The sequence below is a fragment of the Mus pahari genome, chromosome 10, assembly GCF_900095145.1.
Source record: "Mus pahari chromosome 10, PAHARI_EIJ_v1.1, whole genome shotgun sequence".
NCBI classification, from domain to species: Eukaryota; Metazoa; Chordata; class Mammalia; order Rodentia; family Muridae; genus Mus; species Mus pahari.
The window spans coordinates 100,683,320-100,706,915 of NC_034599.1; the positions used below are offsets into that span (position 1 = coordinate 100,683,320).

The following is a 23,596-nucleotide window of genomic DNA, read 5'->3' on the forward strand; positions in this document are numbered from 1 at the left end:
CCTCCAACTCAGAAATCCACCTGCCTCTGCCTCCCAAGTGCTGGGATTAAAGACGTGCGCCACCACTACCCAGTGGTGATAGTGTCTCTTAACAGCAATAGAAAAGTAACTAAGACAACTGGTAAAGACACCCACTATGGCTTCTTTAAAAATAGACTTCATAGCCAGGCGGTGGTGGTAAACACCTTTAATCCCAGCATTTAGGAGGCAGAGGCAGATGGATTTCTGAGTTTGAGGGCAGCCCTGGTCTACAGCCAGGGCTACACAGAGAAACCCTGTCTCGAAAAACAACAATAAAAAAAATTAAAAAATTAAAAATTAAAAATAAAAAAAGATAGACTTCATTCTAGTCCACAAAGCTGGCCTTTAACTCACAGATATTTGCCTCCTCTACCTTGGGATGCTGGGTTAATCTTACTAGGCATGCTACAATGCCTGTCTTAAAAGTATGCGTGTGGGGCTGGAGAAATGGCTCAACGGTTAAGAGCTCTTCCAGAGGTCCTGAGTTCAATTCCCAGCAACCACATGGTGACTCACAACCATCTGTAATGAGGTCTGATGCCCTTTTCTGGTGTGCATGAAGACAGCAACAGTGTACTCATATAAATAAAATAAGTAAATCTAAAAAAAAAAGTGTGTGTGTGTGTGTGTGTTCTGTATGTTTGTATGAGTGTTTCATCTGCAATGCATGTGTGTGAACCACATGTATGCAGTGCCCAGAGACCAGAAAAAGGCATCAGATCCCCTAGAAATAGAGTTTATAGAGAGTTGTGAAAGAACCAAACCCAGGACCTCTGCAAGAGCAACAAGCGAACAAACCATCTCTGCACCCCTTTAAAGCACGTCTGAGCAAAAAGAAAAGGTTCAGAGTAATGAGCGTTTACTCAGGTAATTGAAGAAAAGAAGAAACCAATAGTAAGAGAAATTATAGAAAATAATCTAATATTTGAAGATTTAACAATATACTCTTGGATGGCCAGTAGGTCACTGAAGACAGCAGAAGGAATATAAAATTCCCATAATTGGAGACTAGAGAGATGGTTCAGTGGTTAAGAGCACATACTACTCTTATAGTTGGACTCAAGTTTGGTTTCCAGTACCCATTTCAGGCAGCTCACATTCACCTCTAGCTCCAGTAGGATCCTCTAGCATTTGTGGGCATTACACACACATACATGCATATATAAATACATACTTACATACACACACATACATACATACATACACACACATGTACATACATACATGTACACAAACACATACACACATGTACATGCACAAATATACACATATACACACACGAATATATACACATACACACATATATATACACAAACTTACTTTAAAAATAAAACAAAGCCGGGCAGTGGTGGCGCATGCCTTTAATCCCAGCACTTGGGAGGCAGAGGCAGGCAGATTTCTGAGTTCGAGGCCAGCCTGGTCTACAGAGTAAGTTCCAGTAAGTTTCGAGACAGAGAAACCCTGTCTCGAAAAACCAAATAAATAAATAAACAAATAAATAAATAAAACTTTTTTATAATTTAAGTAAAATAAGACAGGTCAGCAGGGAAAGGTGCTTGCCATCAAGCCTGACAAGGGATACATTTGATCCTTGGAATGTTCATGGTAGAAAGGGAGAACCAACTCCCTTCAACAGTCTTCCACATATACACCATGGCAGATGCATATCCACAAACATACACACACACACACACACACACACACACACACACACAAGTGTAGTGAGTTTGACCTAATACTGTAAGAGTCCACAAATCCACATAAGACACTGAGGGACCCTGCCCCGAGCTGGTTCTGATTAGTAAATAAATAAATAAAGATGTTGACAGCCAATGGCTGCACAGGGAAAACGGAGATAGGATTTAGGATTCCTGGACTTGGGACTGAAGGAGAAAAAGAAGGAGAGAAGGAGGAGGGGGGAAGAGGAAGAGGAGGAAGAAGAGGAGGAGACCTGCCATGCTGGGAGTAGGAGGAAAGGGAGACATCATACCTGAGAAGGTATAGGACAGGAAGGCATAGCGGCCATGTAGGAGCCAGAATTGTGCTGCCCAAGAAGGCTACCCAACTGGGTCCAGGGTAGCCAAGGTAGAAGATAGAATGTAGTAAGTGATAACTCGGGATTATTGGAAGAAGGTGGATTAGCTAAGTGAACATTAGGAAGTATCCCAGCCATTAGGCTGTTTTAGGCATATCAAAATATAAAGGCTGTGTGTGTGCTTTCATTCAGGAATGTAAACCATTGGAACAGGTAGCAGGAACATGCTGTTGGGACTTATTTAATTATTTTAATACTACACATAAAAGCAAGTAAATAAAATATAAAATATTTTTATTTACTAAATATTACAGGAAACAAAAAAGTTTCTATATAAATACAAGATATGAAGGTGGATTTCAACAGAGACAGAAACATCAGAAAAGTCTTACTGACTTTTTAAAAGTCAGTATTTTAAAAGTTCAGTAAGACAAAAACCTAGTGAAAGCCTTCTAAGACAACAGATCAAGTAGAAAACAGTATCAAATATCAGGGCTTGGGACAAGTAAGAAGGACTACAGCATTCAAATATCAGCAAATATTAAAATTAGTAACAAAGTATGAACCAAACATGTGAGATCTACAGGACACTATTTAAAAAGCCAAATCTATAACTCATAGATATTGAAGGAGAATGCATGGAAACACACTGAATAAAATCATTTTGCAGAAAACTTTCTAAACTTAGGGAAAGAAATATATATCCAGACCTAAGAGGCATTTATAATACTAAATGAGACTAGAAAATAATCTCCCGTCATATTACTGCTAAAATACTACAAGTCACTTTTCTAATTGTTTTGACAGAATATCTGACACAATCAGCAGCAGGCAATATGTCAACTTGACACTGAAGAACTACCTGGTCAGACCATCTGAGAGGCTGCCTGCATTGCTGTGGAGATGTCTGTGGTGGATTGTCTTAATTAGTTTGATATGGGAAGATCCAGCACACTAAGAGTGGCATTCTTCCCTAGGCAGAGAGTCATGAACTGTTTCTGAGTGGAGAAAGTGAATTAAGCATAAGCAAGCAGGTAGCATGCGTGTAGTCATTTCTCCTGTTCTTGACAGGAGATGTGATGTAAATTTCTGCCTCTTTGATTTTTCCAAAATAATAGACTGTACCCTACAATAAACCCTTTCTCCACTAAGTTTTCTCTTGGAGAATTTTATTGTACCAACAAATAAAACAAGAACACAAACTTAAGGAAGAAGTCACTCTAGTTTACAGTTTGAGAGTATGGCCCACCACTTCGGGGAAATCATGATCACAAAGCAACTGGCACATTGTATCTGCAGTCAGGAAGCAGAAACACATCAAAGCTGAAATCCATCACATTTTCCTCCTTTTATTTGGTCTAAGAACCCAGCCCATGAAATGGTACTACATACAATCAAGAGTATGTCTTCCTACCTCCAGTTACTCAACCTACAAACTCCCTCAAACACAGCCCAGAGTTTTGTCTCCAGTTTTTATCTCCAAAGTAATTCTGTTAATAGTAATAGTGTTAAAACGACAAACAATATTAGCCATCAAAACTAAACATATAAACAAATGAAGTTTACTGAATGAGAACTGCAAGAGACACACCAACAAAGAGACAAAAGTGAACCTTCAAAGTATCAGCACAGTTCTCAAAGAAACCCAAAAGCCAAAGGGGATAAGAGGACACATTTTAACCTCTGAATGACAGACGACAGTAACTGTCAACCCAGATTACTATATCCAGTGAGGGTATTCTTTTTTTGTTTGTTTTGTTTTGGTTTTTGGTTTTTCAAGGCAGGGTTTCTCTGTGCAGCCCTGGCTGTCCTGGAACTCACTCTGTAGACCAGCCTGGACTTGAACTCAGAAATCCACCTGCCTCTGCCTCCCAGGTGCTAGGATTAAAGGCGTGCACTACCACGCCTGGCTGAAGCTATTCTTTATCACCGAAAGAGAAAGGAAAAACTTTTGCATAATAATTACAAACTAAAAAAAATTCATGACAACTAAGCTAGCATTACAGAAAACACTAGAGGAATCTTATACACAAAAGAGAAAGGTAGGGGCTGGTGAGATGGCTCAGCAGGTAAGAGCACTGACTGTTCTTCCGAAGGTCCTGAGTTCAAATCCCAGCAACCACATGGTGGCTCACATAATGAGATCTGTCACCCTCTTCTGGTGTATCTGCTATAGTATAGTTATAAATAATAAATAAATAAATAATATTAAAAAGTTTTTTTTTTAAAAAAAAAGAAAGGGAAACACATTCATGATACTATGGGGAGCAGAAGGGATGTGCTAGAATCATAAATAAGGCAATGAAGATAAGGAAAGTAGTAAATAGTCCTAAAACAAGATGCCAGGAATGAATGCATACCTTTCAATAAAAACCCTAAATGTTAATGTTCCTAACTCTGCAACCAAAAGGCACAAACAGAATAGACTTTATAAAACAGGTTCCATTAACACACCCCTTTAATCCAAGCACTTGGGATGGATAGGGAAGTGGATCTCCAGTTCAAGACCTGCCTGGCCCATATGGTGAAACAAAATTTATAAACAAACAAACAGAGATCCACCTAAGTGTTGTCTGCAAGAAATATACCTCACTGGCAAAGTCAAACAGCCTGGAGGTAAATGGAAAAAATAATATCTAAACAAATAGCACTACAAAGTAAGCAGGTATAGCAATTCTAGTATCTGACAAAATATTTCAAATTAAAATTAGAAAAAAACTAGAAAGTTAGATATTTTTCTAAAAGATCACTTTATACTAATTCAGACAACAATCTATCAAGAGGTCAATTTCAAACATATATGCAGTGAATATTGCTGAACCCAATTTCATAAAACTACTACTACTAGATATAAAGACACAAATTAATTAATCTTAACATAATAATAATAAGTGATGTTAATACATCATTCTAATAAATAGACAGGTCTGCCTGATTTAAAAAATCTGAGTTAAGTGATATATGTCAAATAGACCTACCAGACATCTCATAAGCTTTCTATCATCACATAGAAATTTCTCTAAAATAGACCATATAATAGAACACAAAGCAAGTCTTAAAAATACCAAAAAAAAAGGACTTCTTATAGTCTATCTGACCATAATAGAATAAAACTAGAATCAATGACAAAAGAAATGGAACATTCACAATCTCACAGAGATTAAATGACACACTATTAAATGAAGAATGGCTCATTAAAAAAAAGTCAAGAAGAAAACGGAAGGCTAGAAAGATGACTCAGTTGGTAAAGTGCCTGCCACTCAAGCACAAGGACCTGAGTTTGGATACTCAGATACATGTAAGCAGCTGAGTATGGAGAATGTGCAATCACAGCTTTGGGAGACAGGGACAGAAATAGACAGAACTCATATATCACTAGCCAGCCAGCCTACCTGACCTGATAAACTTCAAGTTTAGCAAACTCTTTCTCCAAAGGAGAGACTGATTAAGCAAGAGATCATGGTGGAAGGAAAGACTAGGTCCACAAGTAGTGCTTTGACTTCAAATTAATTGTGGGTGTGCAAAACAATCTGGTCCTAAAGTTATTTTAAATAAATATTTACACCTTTTTTTTTTTTTTGGTTTTTCTCTGTGTAGCCCTGGCTATCCTGGAACTCACTCTGTAGACCAGGCTGGTCTCAACTCAGAAATTCGCCTGCCTCTGCCTCCTGAGCCCAGCTACACATATTTTTTTTTTAAAAAGACTAGAAAGATACGTCATTATGTCAGCTAGAGTTATATCTGTGTAAAAAAAAACATGTTTAATTTCTTTTTGTCTGTTTTTTCATATTTAAGATTTCTATAATGAATATATCTCTTACATAATAAGAAAAATGAATACAGAAAAATAAACATCAAATGAATTCAACATGCTAAAGAATTTTTTAGAGTAAACTAAAATACATTAAATTTTGGAGAAACTTCAACCAAAATAGACAAAATATCTTTGTTGTGCTTTTAAAGGTAAAAAAGCCACTCATCTAAAACATAGAATTCCCTAAAGATTCTGGACAAAAAGGTAATGAGGAAAGTCAAATTATATTACAGTTGCCTGATTTATGCTTTCCTAATCACTGTTGCAATAATTGCAATTCAAGGTAAGATGAATTGCTACTAGAATCCTTAGGCTCCTACCCAAAATTAGTCATTTGAACTCAGTCATAAGCAAGAAATCCCTAACAGGCTCAAGAAAGAAAACAGTCAAGCACAAACACATATTCACAATGTCACATACCTAAAAACCATATTAGATTCACAGACTGCCTTCAAAAAACAGCCCCAATATTAAATGAATAATTTTAAAAAACCATGAAGAAAGTCCCTGTTCAAAAGCTTCTAAGTCACCTGTGGCAAAGAAATGCAACTAAGCATATTATAAATGAGTACGGACATATCAGAAGCAGCACTTATTTACATCAGGAAGAGCTTGTGAAAGGGCAAAGAGATGACATCTGAGCTTTTTCAGCTGGCATTCCCCAGGCAGAAAATGGTAGCCATAGAATCTTAGTCATATTATAACCTGAACAAACCAAAAAAAATGAAAAATTAAGGTCTTTCTGAATAGGGGTATATCAAGAACATAGGTATATTATAATCAACAAATATCAGAGATATATTAGCTTCTAGGCATAGGCAGGGCAGAAGACACCCAGAGGCCCTTATCCTGTAACAGTCTATGCATTATGAAGAGAGGGAACTGGAGACACAAGAGTGGTGAAGAACAGCCTGATGTGAGTACTCTACACTGCCTGCACTGCACTTGACACTGATGTCAAGGTGATGTCCTGGCCTATCTCTGTTGATGTCCATGGCCCATGTTACCACCAAAGGCTAGTACAGTAAAGATGGCAAGAGCACCTGAGTCAGGTGGGAGAGCTAGCCCCATCCCTTGGCAGCTGGGGCACTAGAGTGAGCTGGCCCTGTCCCTCACCAGAGCAGTGCTGGAAAGCTAACTCTGATGGCGCAGGCACAGGAGAGCCTGTAGGCTGACCAACTCAGCTACTCCACCCCTTTCCCCTCCTCAAGGACTTTGAGTTGGTCCACCTAACATCTACCCCATCCATGAACTGCTGGAGCCCATGAAAGGGCTAGTTCTGCTGATGCAAAGTTGTAGCATCTCCATGATGCAGGACAACAGCAGGATATCCAAGAAGAGTGCTGGTGAGGATCCAGTATTGACAGTGTAGCAGAAGCCACAGGGCTTTAAACAAGACCACTGATTTACTGCAATGAGCATTTGCAAGTAAAGACATTTGGGCAAAGGGGTGTACTATGTGATACACCATGACACATCAGAGCTTCTACGGTGAGATTTTCTTATTTTTGTTTTCTTTTAGGAGGCATGTTACAAGGGCAGAGAGAGAATATGAAGAAATGGAGAGATGGGATTGGGGTGCATGATGTGAAATTCATAAAGAAGAAGAAGTGTGTGTGTGTGTGTGTGTGTGTGTGTGTGTATTCTAAACAGAAAAGGTTTCATTTTAATCACAATCTTGAAACTTTCAGCCCATGTTTGGGCTGATGAAACCAGTGCTCTCAAGAAGCAGGAGAACAAAGCACAGCAAATTCACCCAAACCAGGAAACAAGAAACAAAGGAAGCAGTCGCTAAATTCCCACTATTCTTTTCAAGGATACACCCCCAATAGCCAGAGGACTCTTACAAAATCTTGCATCTGCCATTTCCCAATAGCCCAAGCTAGGTGCCATCTTTTAACACATAGGCCTTGGAAATAGGAGTATTCCAAGTCCAAACTATAGCAATTTGGGATTTGGAAAGAATATCAGAAACAAAAGACAATAAAATTTTAGATTACAATTCCTCCTATGTATGAAGATGAAAATGGGCCTAACCTCTTTTCAATACTAACATTTCTTTGACACACCGTATAATGACCACGACCTGGAACCTACCCTAATCTCAAGCACAATCAGGTTCACAAAGATGGTACTGTCATGAAATATTCATCCAGATAATTTGCATTCAAAATATAACACAGCAAAAATACAATTTTATATACTAAATACCTCCCTCTGGTATTTATTGAAAATTAAATACTGTCTTTTTAATACTTTTATTAGCTATCTGAAAAAAGACAAGCAACTTGCATAACAAAATCTTATTACTTGTATAGATAAATGATCAAGGAAAGATATGTAAAATCACAAACTTAAGCTTCAAAAATATTTGAGAGGGGGCTGGTGAGATGGCTCAGTGGTTAAGAGCACCGACTGCTCTTCCAAAGGTCCTGAGTTCAAATCCCAGCAACCACATGGTGGCTCACAACCATCTACAGCTACAGTGTACACACATATAATAAAATAAATAAATAAAATAAAAAAAGATTTATTTAAAAAAAATTTTTGAGAGGTTGAACTGATAAGCCAAATACAGTAACTTAAATGAGATAAAATAAGTATTTTAAAAGAACACTTAACATCTTTGCTTGAGATTATGTATAAACTCAGAATTTAGTTTGATTTTGGTTCAAATGAAGTGAGTCCTAGAATTAAGTTGGTTGTAAGTTCAATATGAACAATATGGAACAGTGTCTCACAAGTCACCAAAAATCAAATATAATGCCACACCAACAAAGTGTTCAATTTAATTCTCAAGTACAGGTATGAACCATTCCATATCCTGACATTGAGCTCTACCTTCCAAGAACATTGAGGTAACTATGGCACAATCCCTACTTTTGTTTGTTTGTTTTGTTTTTGTTTTGAGACAGGGTTTCTATGTGTACTCTTGGCTGTCCTGGAACTCACTCTGTAGATCAGGCTGGCCTTGAACTCAGAAATCCGCCTGCTTCTGCCTCCGAAGTGCCAGGATTAAAGGCGTGCGCAACCACTGCTCAGCCAAACCCTACTTTTAAGAGTTTATAAAAGCCAGGCAGTGGTGGCGCACGTCTTTAATCCCAGCACTTGGGAGGCAGAGGTGGGAGGATTTCTGAGTTTGAGGCCAGCCTGGTCTACAAAGTGAGTTCCAGGACAGCAAGGACTATACAAAGAAACCCTGTCTCAAAAAACAAACAAACAAAAACAAAAAGTTTATAAAATAAGTAGATGGTGCATGCCTTTAATCTCAGCACTCAGTAGAGGCAAGCAGATCTGTGAATTTGAGGCCAGCCTAACCTAGATAGTGAGTTCCAGGTCAGCCAAGGCCACAGAGAAACCTTTCTCAAAAACCAAACAAACATATATATAAAATAAAACAAACAAAGGTTATTGTTTTTCAGATTTAGTTTTTATTTCATGTGTATGGGTATTTTTTGCCTGCCTGTGTGTCAGTATGATGCACATATACACTTCCTGAGGAAGTCAGCATCCCTGGAACTTAAGTTATAGATTGTTGTTAGCCACCATGTGAGTGCTGGAAATTAAACCTGGGTCCTCTAGAAGAGCATCCAGTACTCTCAGCCACTAAACTCTCTCTCAAACCTACAAGGAAACACTGTTGTTTGTTGTTGTTGTTTGTGGCTGTTTGGTTTAACTATGAGTTACAAAAACTAGTAAGTTACCACCAATATATTTTAAATTTTTTATTACATTCTTATTTATTCTGTGCACAAGTGTGTCTGAGCACATGTGTGCTATAACATATGTGAGAAAGTCAAAGGACAACTTGCAGGGGTTGGTTCTCGCCTTCCACATGTGGCTCCTTTCTAGAGATCAGACCACAGAACCTTAAGCTGCATTTTCTCTATGATCTGTTAAAGGCCAAAAATTGCACGAGTGGAGCTGGAGATAGCTCAGTGGTTAACAGCACTAGCTGCCCTCACATGGCAGCTCACATTCATCTATAATTCCAGTCCCAAGGGATCTGATTATCCTCTTATGGCCTTCCTAGACACCAGGCATGCACATAATACACATAAATATGAAGTTGGAATACCCATACACATATCTTTTAAATTTTAAATTGACCTAGTGAAAGATATAATCCAAGCAATTTATATGGAGGGAAAAACAAAGATGTATAGGAATGTACATGAAGTCATCGATTCTAGTTAGCAATAACAATATTCTAACCAGGCACTGGTGGTGCACACCTTCAATCCCAGCACTTGGAAGACAGAGCCAGGTAGATCTCTGTAGGCTTAAGACCAGCCTGGTCTATAGAGCAAGTTCCAGGATTGCCTACGCTATACAGAGAAACCCTGTCTCGGGGGGGTGGGGGGAGAATATCCTTGTTATTATTACAGATGTGCAGTAATAATATGGGCTCCACTTGAGTAGAGAAGGTCAAATACACATCTGGTAAAGATGCAGTACTACATCTACGTTTGTCATGCTGTAATTTTACCACAAATGTTGGTTCTCACTAGCAAAAACACATAAATGAGTACTGAGAGAAGAGAAGGATAGTATGTGGAAGTAGGAAGTTGAGATTTTATAGCACTGTAGACAAGCAGGAAAATGGGAAGTTTCTGAAAGACTCATTTCCCAACAAAGTCATTATTCTCACTAAAGTATTCTAATGTGTAATATAGCAAGTACCTGGACCACTGCTAAAATAAGTGGTGACGTATTTATGTATGTTTTAAAAATTAAAAAATGTCCTCAGAGACTATGTGCAAAATACAAAATATTGCTTCTCTACACATAATTTGTCTGGAGGGAGGTATACAAAGAGACTTGAGAGCACGATCATAAATAGGCTTGTTCACTATGGTAAAATCATAACATTGGAAATAAATCCCTAATATAGCAGACCAACTGCTGTTTACATAGTAGGAATAATTTTAAACATTCTTACTATCAAAAAAAGATACAAATTTCAGAAGATTCAGAAGCTATTGAAAGTTAATGTTCAGCACCACTGTTGACACAATGTGACTATGAGGCATTTCTAACCTCAATGGCTGTTCTTTTCAGACCATCATGCTTTAGGATGTGTCTAAAGATGCTACATCTGGACCTGAAAAGATGGCTCAGAAGTTAAGAGATGTGCTATTTTTCCAAAGGACCTGGAGTTCACATTCCCACACCTGTGTCTAGCAGCTCACAATGCCCGAGTTCCAGCTCTAGAGGTCCTGACACCTTCTTCTGCCCTCTGTGAACACTGGAACACACTTGGCAGACACAAAAATACAGACACATAAATAAAAATTGTAAATGAAGTTACATTGAAAACATTACAATATGCTTTAATGCTTCTAACGTAGTCTAATAGTGCATGATTAAATGATCTGTAAATACGAAGTCTACTGAATATTATATGTCAAATTTTCTATTAAAATATGGAGCTGGCGGGTGTGGTGGCTCCCAGCACTCGGGAGACAGAGGCAGATGGATTTCTGAGTTCGAGGCCAGCCTGGTCTAACAGAGTGAGTTCCAGGACAGCCAGAGCTACACAGAGAAACCCTGTCTCGAAAAACCAAACCAAAAAAAAAAAAAAAATGAAGCTGACTATGGTAGCTCATGCACACTTGTTGCCCAACTACAGGGGAGCCCAGAAATTGGAGAGTAAACTGAACAATGCAGCAAGACATCCATATAAAGGGGGAAAGCAATCAATAAAATGTTTGTCCCACAAGCCTGGAAACATGAGTTCAGATCCTTAACACCCACACAAAAGCCAGACACAGTGGCACACATCTGAAACACCTGTGCTGGAGTCGGGGATGAAGATGGAGGTCTCTGGATACTCTCTGGCCAGTTAGCCAATCTAATTAAATCCTTGAGTTCCAAACTCAACAAGAGAGTCTATCTCAAAATATAAGACAGAATGCAATAGACTCCAAAGGGCTAACCTTCATTTACACATATGCACATATATTACATATACCACACACAAACAAAATTTAATTGATAATTCCATGCAGATTAGTTCCCATTTGCTTTAGAAAATAAGAGTCAAGACAACTCTTTTTGGCTTAAAAAAGCTACTCAATGGATGTTTACTAGATTCAATTTCTCTCCTCTATCCTAAATGTCTTTCCAAAAAAGAACAATAGGCTGAACATGGTGGCACACAACTTTAATCCCAGCAAGACAGACAAATCTCTGAGTTTTAGGCCAGCCTGGTCTACATAGTGAGCTCTAGGCCAGCTAAGAAGTGAAACCTTGTCATTGTCATCATCATCATCATCACCACCATCATCATCACAATAATAGCACCTAACCACCACCACCACCATCATCATCATCACAACAATAATAATAGCACTTAATATCGTCTTCAAGGCATTATTAAAAATTTGCTTTCTGAACTCATGCCCTGTACCCATTATAAAAATAAATCATTATATTCATAAATGCAACAGTAATATTATGTCACCTTATACAATACCCAAGGTGGAAAAAAACTCCTTAAGTATATTTACCTAGTTTAAAATGAAGACTCTATAGCAGTGGTTCTCATCTACGGGCTATGAACCCTTTTGGGGTAGAACAACCCTTTCACAGTGGTTTCCTACGACCACCAGAAAATACACATATTTACAATATGATTCATAACAGTAGCAAAATTACAGTTATGAAGTAGCAACAAAAATCCTTTTATAGTTGGGTCATGAGGAACTGTATTAAAGGGTCGCAACATGAGGAAGGTTGAGGACCACTGCTCTAGATCTACATCTCAGCTTTCTTTTTTTTTTTTTTTAAAGATCAATTTATTGTAGCTGTCTTCAGACACACCAGAAGAGGGCGTCAGATCTCATTACAGATGGTTGTGAGCCACTATGTGATTGCTGGGATTTGAACTCAGGACCTTCAGAAGAGCAGTCAGTGCTCTTAACCGCTGAGCCATCTCTCTAGCCCCCACATCTCAGCTTTCAAGTTAGACTTACTGACAAATCCCATTCAAAGGCAAAGGATGTAATGAAAGAATCTGTAGAGCTGGCAAGGAAACTTAGCAGATAAACAACATTTGTTGCCCAAGCCTAATAACCTGAGTTTGATCCCTAGAATCCAAGGTGGAAAGAAAGAACCAACTGGCAAAAGTTGTTTCCTATCACCATGGGACCTCAGACACACATATAACACACACACAAAAAACAATAATAAAATTTTTTATTTTTATTAAGAACTGTAGCTGAGAATTCTGAAATCTTGGATTCAAATTTCAATCCAGCACTTACTATCCAAATATCTCAGATCTGACACTTTACTCCTCCTGCCTTAATGCTCAAGTAAAAATTTAAATGTTAACATTATCTGCAAATATTAAACCAATGATTATAAATTGTAGATTATATCCTTGTTTTTAAGAACAAATTAAAGTTCTGGATTTGCCTCAAAAGAGGTATTGGTTCTCTCTCAGAGGTTTCAAAAACTGGGCCAAAAACTCTTGTGACTGATAAAATAACCAGTGAAGCCACTGTCTTCAGGCTACTCTAGTGACCAGTGAATTGACTCAAATATTGTGGACAGTGAATCTTTCCCACCTCAGACTCCTCTGTACTACAGATCTTTTTCTTTCCCTTTCCTTCCTTCTTTCATCCTTTCTTTCTTTCTTCCCTCCTTCTGATGCCTCCTCAAAATCCTGATCCTTGGATCTCCTGAATTCAAGGAGATATGAACCACACCAGGCTCTACCACAGACCTTTAGAAGTTAAATCTCTGTTAAATTCAGTGAGATGGCTCAGCGGGCTAAGTCACCTGCCAGCAATTCTGATGGCCTGAGTTCAATCCCCAAAACACACACAGTAAAGGGGGAGAAAAACAAACTCAAGGTGTTTTATGACCTCCACATGCATGTCATAGTATGGGTACACCCATTCTCCACACCAACAAATAAATGAATATTTACTTTTAGAAAGCTGAACAAGACATTTTCTTGGCCGGGCGTGGTGGCGTACACCTTTAATCCCAGCACTCGGGAGGCAGAGGCAGGTGGATTTCTGAGTTCGAGGCCAGCCTGGTCTAACAGAGTGAGTTCCAGGACAGCCANGGCAATACAGAGAAACCCTGTCTCGAAAAACAAAACAAAAAAAATTTTTTTTTCTTATAGAAACAGTGGTAATAGTTAACCTTTCAAGCTAGTCCTTGGCTTGAAATCAAACAAATGGAACTAATTTAAAAAATCATTTTCATTGCCTTTTTTATCATTATTAAGTACAATATTGAACATATCTTACAGGTTGAATTAGATTTTAAGAAAACACCTAGAAGTGTAGCCCCTAAGTTTATGGAGGGGAGGAAGTCCGGAATTTTAAGCAATTTAAACAAAAATTTTTAGACCATAATAGGAAATGACAGTTGAAAAAAAAACTGTTAGAGAAACATCCAGTAGTTGCTTTTTTAAAAAAAGAAAAGAAAAAAGCATCAAAATTATACCAGACCAATGCTACAAAGAAACTGTCGTCAGAATAACAACAGGCATTTAAGATCTAGGTGTATGCAATGCTATGCTCCTCTACAGGGAATAACAATTTTTTCTAAAGCTAATCTCATTCCAACTGATTGGCTTGAATTACCAGTCTCATAACTAACACACCGTTATATAGTGTTATCACTGTCTAAGTATTAATGGGGAGATTAACATTTACAAACTACTTAGTGTGTACTTGTTTGGTTTTCACAACCCTGTAAGATGTGTTAACACAAGTCCGCATTTACACATTAAGAAAATTATTTACATAATTTTCCCAAAGCACCAGTAAAAAAGAAGCCAGCACGCTGAATCCCACTATCAGCAGAACTTGAGAGTTCCTCCCCAGAAGGGAAAAAATGTATCCAGTACCACAGGACAGCAGACCACTTTCACACTGATTGCTTGTTATTCTAATTAAGTAGTTCTGATAGCAAGTTATACAGAACCATCAACTCCTCATTTCACAGCAGCAACTTAGTATTCAAGGAATGCTTTAAATAGAAAAAGTAAAAGAGTCTCTAGGGGTGAATCCTGGCCTGTGCACCACTCCCTAATTCCTTTTCAAAAGACTCTAGAACTTGGGGTCTTCTTTACCAGGTCCTCTGTAGCAGAGCTAATTACAAACCTTAGAATGTTAGTTTTCAGAAGAAGATAGAGGGCCCCTCTGCTATAAACAGTGTTTTCACATACCTTGCCTGATGGTGTTACAAAACAATTGCACTTTACAAAACCACTGCAGTTTACAAAGTTTCTTTATAATGAATTATGAAGGAAATACTGATAGAACTGTTGCATTGATTGAAATAATAATTTGCCTTTAAGCAATATACTTCCTATAAATTTTCTAAAATTTTCCATTACAAGCTAAGAAAGAACAACAACAACAACAAAAAAAAAAAAACCTGCACACTCCACATTTTAAATATTTGTAACCAAAGCCAATAGGTTATTTACAATGATGTAAAGTGGCTGGCCACGAAATACTAACATTGTAAAACACTCAGTCCCTTAAAAACTGAATATTCTTTTTAAAGAAATGGAATATTAAAAGAAATCGTCAACCTTCGGGAGTCTCACCTAATAGTTTAAGAAGAAACTAAGGACTATCGTTCTCATTTGAAAACAGATTTGTTTTTTTATTTTTTTAAAACAAAACCATGTCAACAAAATGCACTAAACTTTAACAATGATGTATGTCCAAAACAATTCTCATAGTAGTAGAGGAACTATTTCTAATCCTTAAAGCAAAACAAAGATCTGCATCATTTTAGACTGAGCAAATGAGGTCAACGTTTTGCATCCTTTTTTGTAAGATTCCAATCGGAAAATAAACAAACATCGGGCTCATCAACTTTGGTACCGAAATTCATTAAAATCGAGGTTTTGGCTGCTGGAACAAGCAGAGTCTCAAGATGCATCTTCGTAGGTAAACTGTCCAGCGCCTCACATCACAAACCTCCCGCAAGTGCCCCGGCCTTGCGGCCCCTCCCGCCCGCCCGCCCGCTCGCCCGCCGCACCTGCTGAGGCCGCACCGCCAGCGCCCCCTGCCGCCCTCCCGCACCCAGAGCCCCGGGCCCATCCCCGCGCTGGTACCGCACCCGCCCCGCGCCGAGGCCGCACGGTGTGCGGGCAGGGGCGGAGGAGCCGGGGCAGCAGCAATCGAGGCGGGGCCCGGGACTCGGGCACGTGCCCCCGAACCCCTGCCGCTGCCAGGCCCCAGCCTCACCTACCTACGCCGTATTTCTCCTCCTCCGTGGGGGTCCACATGGCCGGGCCGGGCGCAGCCCCGCGGGCGCGGCGGCTGGGTGACAGCGCGCAGGGGACGGCCGCAGGGGCGGCCGCGGGCCCGGCTGTGGCGCACCGCGAGGCAAGGCGGGGGCGGTCAGGCGGCGCGGGGCAGTAGGCGGCGCATCCCTCACAGGCCGTCCGGGATGCCACCGCCACCTTCGGATGCCACGTCCTGACCGACCGCGAGATTCCACGGGCGGCCGAGGAGTCCCTGGCGACGCGGGCGAGGGCTCACCGCCTGTCCGTCGCCACCGTCCCCGCGCCGCCGTTCGGTCCCTCGCAGCTCCGTCGCTGGCTTCCCGGCGCCGCCGCGGCTCGGATCGCCTCAGCGGGCTCGCGGGACGCCCGCGCATGCGCCGCTCCCTGGCGCGCGGGGGCTCGCAGTACCCGGGCTCGCGCCGCCCGCCCGAGCCCGCGCGCGAATCCACGAGACGCAGCTGCGGGCCAGCGGAGGGAAATCTGCGAGAGACGATTGGATAGCCCGGCCCGGGAGGCCAAGTCCCTCCGCCCACCCAGAGCCTTTGCCTGCAGCTACCGCAGAACGGGGTCGCGGTCCTGCGTGAGGAAGGCCACGGTGTCTCGTGCCAGGCATACCGAGATGGCCGCTCCCCCTCTTGTCAGAGAAGGGAGAACCAGTAAAAACGGGGGCATCGTTATTAAACTCATCTCGTTGTCACGGTGCTATCACGGCCACATCCTCTGAAAGGTCCTCTTCTGCCATCCCGGGGCTCCGGGAGTAGCGGGAGGGAGAAGCTGGCAGAATGGGATCATCGCATCAAAGGAACTGAGTGATGTGCAGGGGGTCTTGGGCTCCTAGGATACCGCATATAGGCCAAGGCTTCTAACACCCCCTGAGTTCTTTTGTTGACTTGGCTGCTGTGGTGTGTGTGTGTGTGTGGCCTGAACAAGCTTAGCGGCCTTCCTGGTCAAGAAGTCTTTCCTTTCCCAATTCTGTCTAGTTGTATACCCCAGACCTATGCCACTGCCTCTGCGGGCCATAGGTCTTCACCTCCAGCCATCCTGAGGTCTGGCTCCCTCCTAGAACTTTCTTCTTCCATCTCTTAAGAATTCATTCGCTCTGATAGCTACCACCATTACCTTATGACCGCTACTGTCAACTACTGAGCAAAGACTGGGAACTTCTGGACTATATTTAGACCCAGCATATATCCAAACATCTCTTGTCACCAGCACTGCAAGTTCAAAACCTTGGTGCCATACCTCACTATCACTCTTGGATGCCTTATTCTTCAAAACCCATCTCAACATCTCTAGTCCAGGATCCAGGAAGCCTAAACTAGTACTGCAGTCAACACCAACACGGTGACACTTTTCCTCTCTTTTGTTTTAAAATTGTGCTTTATTCTAAAGTGGGGGTGGTGTATGTGTGTGTGGAGAGAGAGAGAGAGAGAGAGAGAGAGAGAGAGAGAGAGAGAGAGAGAGAGAATGAATAAGATCTCCTGGGAGGGCCGTAGCCAATGCCATTTTCTCCAGCCCCCTCTTCTGTCTGAGATTTCAGATATCCATTTGTATCCAAGAACTCTAATCTTTCTCCATAGGACTGTCAGCATATGGTCCCATAGGCAAGTTTTAGGCTAAAGTCATCCTTCTGGCCTCTCAGCCTCCACCCAACTCAACAGTTAGTTCATGGCCATTAATTGAAAAGCAAGGCTAGAATAAGACTATTCTGATGCAACTGACACTCGCTTGTAATTATACCACTGTGAAAAGTGAGGCAAAAGAATCCAGCCTGGGGAGGCCAGCCTGGGCTACATATAGACATCTTTTTAATTTTTTATTTAAAAAGAAATATCTTAATAATTGCCAGACTTTGTTGATTCCTTCTCCAAAGTATCCTGACTATCCTCATCCTCACCTGGACTATTGCCACCACCTCATGGTCTATGGACTCTTTCATCTACCTATGAAGGCTGCCAGTCCTCCCCAGAAAGCGTCTGTTCTGTGAGCAATGGAATTTCTCAGTAATCAGATACACTTTGAGAGTAGAAGGGAGATCAGGAACCAAAAGCATGACAACAGAGATGCCCTTATTTATTTAGCTCGTTCTTCCAGGAACATGGACCTCAGTACGATGGTAGTCGTGAAGGGCGTTCCACAGAATGGAGCCACGTTCCCATGAAGCTCTCTCCAGAGAGCTCTGACCAGCCAGCACAGCCAAGCAGCAGAGATCTTCTGAATATCCATGGAGCTCTCATCTCACCCACTACATCCATCCCTTGACCGGTATACGTAATGGCGGTTACAGAGCCTAAGGTCCGGTTTCCCCAACGTTTGCTCCCATTTCCCAACAGAGACAATCCACTGTACTGCCTGTCCATCTCAGCTCCGAGGTCAGAGAACACTACACTAATCCCAACAGGTGAGAAGAGAAGGGGGCCAAGGAGGATGAAGGGGACATTTGGGTAAGGTCTGGACTCGTTTAATTTAGCTGTTTGCACTAAATTTAGATCATTTTCTTGGAATAACAAGAAAGGACACAGCATATATTGTGGAGAGTCAGACCTCAGCAGGACTGTGCACCTGCTCTTCTGTCCCCATAGCATGTGATCCGAGCCTTCCCTTCCACAGGCACTTAGTCCACTTGACAACCCCCAACACAACGCTTCCGGGCGTAAGCTGATTTCCAGCTTGCATCTGAAAACTCAGAATCCTTGCTGACTTCCTCCTCCTTGTTACCCAGTTTTCTTGTATCCCCGCCAGTGCCCAGCCGGGCTCTTGCTCTTGCTTTGGAAACCTCTGTCTCCCGTTTCCACCCAGCCCTGCTCCACAGGTTCCTGCCACCCCAGGAAGACCTGCTTGTCAGTAGCCTCACCAACTCCTCTTCCACGTCTCTCCATCTGACTTCAGAAGAGAAGTGTGCACCCCAGATTCCTTTGATGTCAGTGTAATTTATTTGACTCTCAGCCCCTCAGGATCTAATTGCAAAGCCTATCACCTAAAAACTGCTCTCCTAGAACCTGCAGGGCTATCTGAATTCCAAATATTGGCATCCCCCATGTCTTGATCTGATGGGGCTTTTGTGAGCAATATCCACAACCCACAAAACCTTTCTCACCTGGAACTTGTGCGTCGCTCTCACCCTCCAAGGATTGTCTCAGGACCACTTTCTCCAAGAAGACTCCCCAGCTGCCCCTCCATGAAAGGAAGTTTTTCTCTACCATCAGGGCCTCTCTTCCCTCCACCGCTTACTCCTCCACCTTACTCCTAAAATATGGAGTGTGTCTGCTTGGCACATTGACAGCAATGCATTTTATTCTTCAGTGGCAAGGATTTCATTTAGTTTACAGAGGCTAACATAGCACCTGACACCTAATGAAAATTTCACATACACTCTCCAGTGAGTACTCTACCTAAACGTCTACTGAAACCATAATAAAATTAGGCTGAAAAGGAGAAGGGGAAATCACAAAGCTCACATTAAACAGAAGAAATTTACCCATTATAAGAAGATCAATTTTAACTGAGAGACATCTTACTGAACAGCTTTATAAAAGATAAACATGGTAGAACAATTTAAGAAACAAGAAAGTCTGCAAACATTTTTGACCCATCCTGCCACCCTTCCTTTTGGCATTACCTCACTAAGTGATAAATTGCAACTTGATGACTGAGGAAGGAATCAGATTTTCAGCAGGAAACCCCTTAATACTAGTGGCTATTAAAAGTAGCTATAATGAAACAGATTTCCTAAATAATGTATAAGAAATGCAGAAAAGCATCATATTTCCTCCGTTGATCAATAATCCTTTCATCATGAGCAAACTCTTTAATGGCAAATCCGTCATCACCTTTGGCAGATGAGACTGACCCTCTCTAAAGTTCTGTCAGCTTGGACTCCAAGCCTTGTCGTTTCCTTCTGCCTGGAGCTTCAGACAGCAGCATTTAAGGAGCCAGCCAGCCTGATGACTCAGCTCATAAAACAATGTGTGGCCACAAAGATGATGTTTATCCAGGAGCATTCTGGAGGCTCTCCCTACTGAAGTCGGCAAGCTGTGGGTTTGTGGTGCACGATGCTCATTCTCCCAAGAGCTGCTGGGAGCCGCGAGAAGCAGCACTCATTCCGCCCTCCCGGCAGTCGATCTCATATACTGCACTGTCTCAACAGAGTGGTAAGGAAACTTCAGAGAAATGCGTTTGGCATAGAGGCAAACCCAAATAGAAGGCAGGCCACAGAAGCAGCGTCACCCTGCCTTCCCTTGACCAGGAGGAACCTGGAGTCAGAGCTTCTACCTACACAAAGCCCTGGAGCGAAGGACTAGAGAGACACAATTAACCTCTGTTCTGCTGCTACCCTCAGGGTGCGAGTCTCTGGTTGCTAAACTGCGTGCAGAGCTATTTTTCCTAATGGAGAAAAAGAAAAAGAAAAAAAAAACTAAGGTAGCCATTTTCCCACCAAACCCAACACCTTGTAAGAAGCTTCCTCTGAGGCAGCCCAGGAACAAAAGGCTAACCCAGCCACACAGAGATAGCCGCCCAAATTGGGGTCCTTTTGGGTAAGGAGACCTAAAGTGACTAAAAAAAGCATCATTAGCATTTTGCCTTGAGTTTTTTTTTGCAATGAAGATCTATGTCGTGGGGAGGGAATGGAGAAGAGTGTGAAAGAGAAGCAGAATAAGCAGTTCAATATTTCATTATTTTTCCTAAAATGACAAACTTTAACCATCTGTTCCTATTTAATCAACCCATTCAAAATATTATTAAAATTCAGCTTTTTTTTTTTTTCAGTTAGCCAGTATCTTCAAATGAGGAAGAGCCAAGGTTCTTCTGATTTCATCCCTGAAGGGTGAATAGGGCATTTCGGGATGGGCTGTAATTATCTGGTCCCACCATGAGGAACACCCCCAAGACACATCCAAATGTGCCTGGCAATCTAGAGAGAGTCTTGGCTCACAGAACACTGAGCTACTTGGAGACAGTAACATGATGCCCTTATCTGCTTCACCCTCACTGCCTGACAAGAGGATGTCACCCATAGTAGGCACTCAGTAAAGATCACTATCCGTTGGATAGATACGTTAGTCAGAGAAGGTGCTCATTTTATCTCAGAAACATGTATCTTTTTCGTTTCAGTAAAGCTTTTGTTTGTTTATTGTTTTGTGGATATGGAAATGAGCAGAAAGAGACGACAAAGTGAGATCCCCCCAGAAGGAAGGGCAAACAGATAGAAACTTGGCATCGCTTAGTTCTCCTTCCTCTTGGGGGAAATAACTTTGCCCTTGAATTTCTATACTAAGTCACCAAGGAGGGATTGAAATTAAAAACCTTGGAGAGTAATTAGCAACAAAACGTTCTAATGTCAAGCAGTGAATTTTATGGGACCATATTTGTAATATTAATTGAGCCTCTGTGTAGCCAAATGGTAAAATTATTGCTCTAATACAAATAGGCCCAAAAGAGAAAAACAGCCCAAAATAGCACAGATATTGCAAATCAGGACAGAGGTAATTTCTCTATACATAAAAAGCAACCAATTGCAATGCATTCACCAACTCGCTGAAGTGCAAAGCAAAGCCTCTCTGCTTGGTACAGCCCTAGCTAACCAGCATCTGAATTGCTATGAAACAGGGACTAAGAAGGGAACTTGGGTTCCTTGACTTTTCACATTGGATGTGAAATTTTTGCAGCATTCCTTCACCAAAAATGTATTGAGAACCTATTATGGATGAGGGTTGAGACAGAAGATGTTCATGGTCTTTTTCATCATGTGGTTTATGATCTTTCATGGGAAAGAGAAATTAAACCAGTTGTCACATAAGCAAATCTCTAATCAGAGACATAGACTAATGTAGGAAAGAAGGAGTATCAGTCAGGGACCTGATGAACTTTGCAAGTCAGGGAAGACTCCCTGGAGGAATGGTATTTAAATTGGAGCCTGATGAAGCACAAGGATCAGCCAAATAAAAGAGAAAGCATTCTAGACAGAAGGAGCACCAGGGAGGTCGGTCTAATAAAAAAAAAAAGTTGCTTAATGTACCAAGGATGTGATCTGAAAGCAGGCAAGTGGAGAGTGGGAACAGATATGTCTGGAATAAGAGGTGGAGCCAGGTCTTAGGACCCTAGGGGGTCTTGTGACATTGTGTTTTAGCCATTGTCAGGCCCTAACAAGCCATCCTGAGACATATGAGTAAGACAGGACCCTTTTAGAAGTCCTGATTGCATTCAGGAAGAGTCTAGGAAAGGGCCCATCCACTTGAGTACTGAGCACAGAGCTTACTTTGCACAATTCCTAATTTTCTGAGCACCCAAGAAAGACTAACTATATAAAATCACTTAGGGCCTCTCTTCACCCAGGTTCCTCTCTCTTCCTTGAGCCAGTCCCTCCTTTATCCTCTAGAGAGCCCACCTGCACAGTCTCCAGCTCTCATTTCTCAGGCTCGGAAGGAAAGGGCAGCATACCTCCCTACACAGCCTAATCTACAGAGCTGCAGAAGAGTCCAGGGACCCACGGCTTCAGGTGCAGAATTAGCCATTTGTCTTCCTACAACTCTGCACGTGCTAAGGGTCTGTGGAAAGAATAGCTGAGCATGCTGGGGAACAACTGAGCCTGAAAGCCAGGGACCATTGCTAATTCTTTCCTTGAGAAACATTCTTTAGAGAGTGGAAACAAACAAACAAACAAACGAACGAAAAACGCAAAGTTGAAAGACTGCTTCATGATAATAGATCTTGAATATGTGCTTAGAAAATGCAAGGTCCTGACCCAGAGAGCAACAGAAACAGTATTCACCCTGTTGCCACTAAAGAAAAGAAACTAGAGAAATAGAGACTATTCTTCAATTAGCATTGAGGGCGACGGATCAGAATTTATTATGCACAGTCATGAATTATAAAACAATCAGAGAAGTAATATCGGTCTACCAACGTGCTGTGCCAGGATCCTCTGAGAACTCATCATGAAATGGCCTTGCTAAAAACCTCTTCTGTACTCAGCCTCCAGCCCCCAGCCTCAATCACTGTAGCCCACTTCTAACCTTGCTTCATATTTCAGGTAACTTTGCAAGAAAGAATAGAGCTGAGGCTCTAGACTCCAAACTAGACTCACATTCAACTCTGGACACTTTCAGGCTGTGTGACCCTAGGTGAGCAATTAGACCTCTCTGAACCCAGTTACCTCTAGCAAGTGAAAGTTCTAATGCCTTCAATACCAGAAATGCCTATACAGATAATGCCGATAAAATTCTCACCACGGAGCATGGCACAGGGTAAAAGTTCATCCAACATTGGAATCTTGCTCCTCTCCCCTGTGTTAGACCCAGAAACACTGCATCTCCTCGAATTTGTAGCACCTGCCTTCCTACCAAGCCAGGCTGAGAGAACTGGTTTGAGCCCTCCTGCTCAGCTGGGCTATCCACAGCTACCAGCACTTGGCTGAGCACAAGCCTCCTCTCTCTATTTAACACCCCAAGTATTGATT

At 41.5% G+C, this 23,596-nt stretch overlaps 1 protein-coding gene across 6 annotated transcripts in view; it reads right to left on the bottom strand.

Moving 5' to 3' along the window:
* Dock3 (dedicator of cytokinesis 3) overlaps nucleotides 1-16,541 on the bottom strand; it is a 299,922-nt gene extending 283,381 nt beyond the window's left edge. For 4 of the 6 annotated variants that reach the window (XM_029542839.1, XM_029542837.1, XM_029542838.1 and 1 more), the window contains exon 1: nucleotides 16,104-16,210. In XM_029542839.1, the coding sequence (XP_029398699.1) occupies nucleotides 16,104-16,140 (37 nt within the window). In that variant the 5' untranslated portion in view covers nucleotides 16,141-16,210. Of the gene's footprint in view, nucleotides 1-16,103 lie in introns of all 6 variants that reach the window. The other 2 variants (XM_021206339.1, XM_029542840.1) reach the window with 2 other exon arrangements.
* Between the last annotated feature and the right edge of the window lie 7,055 nt (nucleotides 16,542-23,596).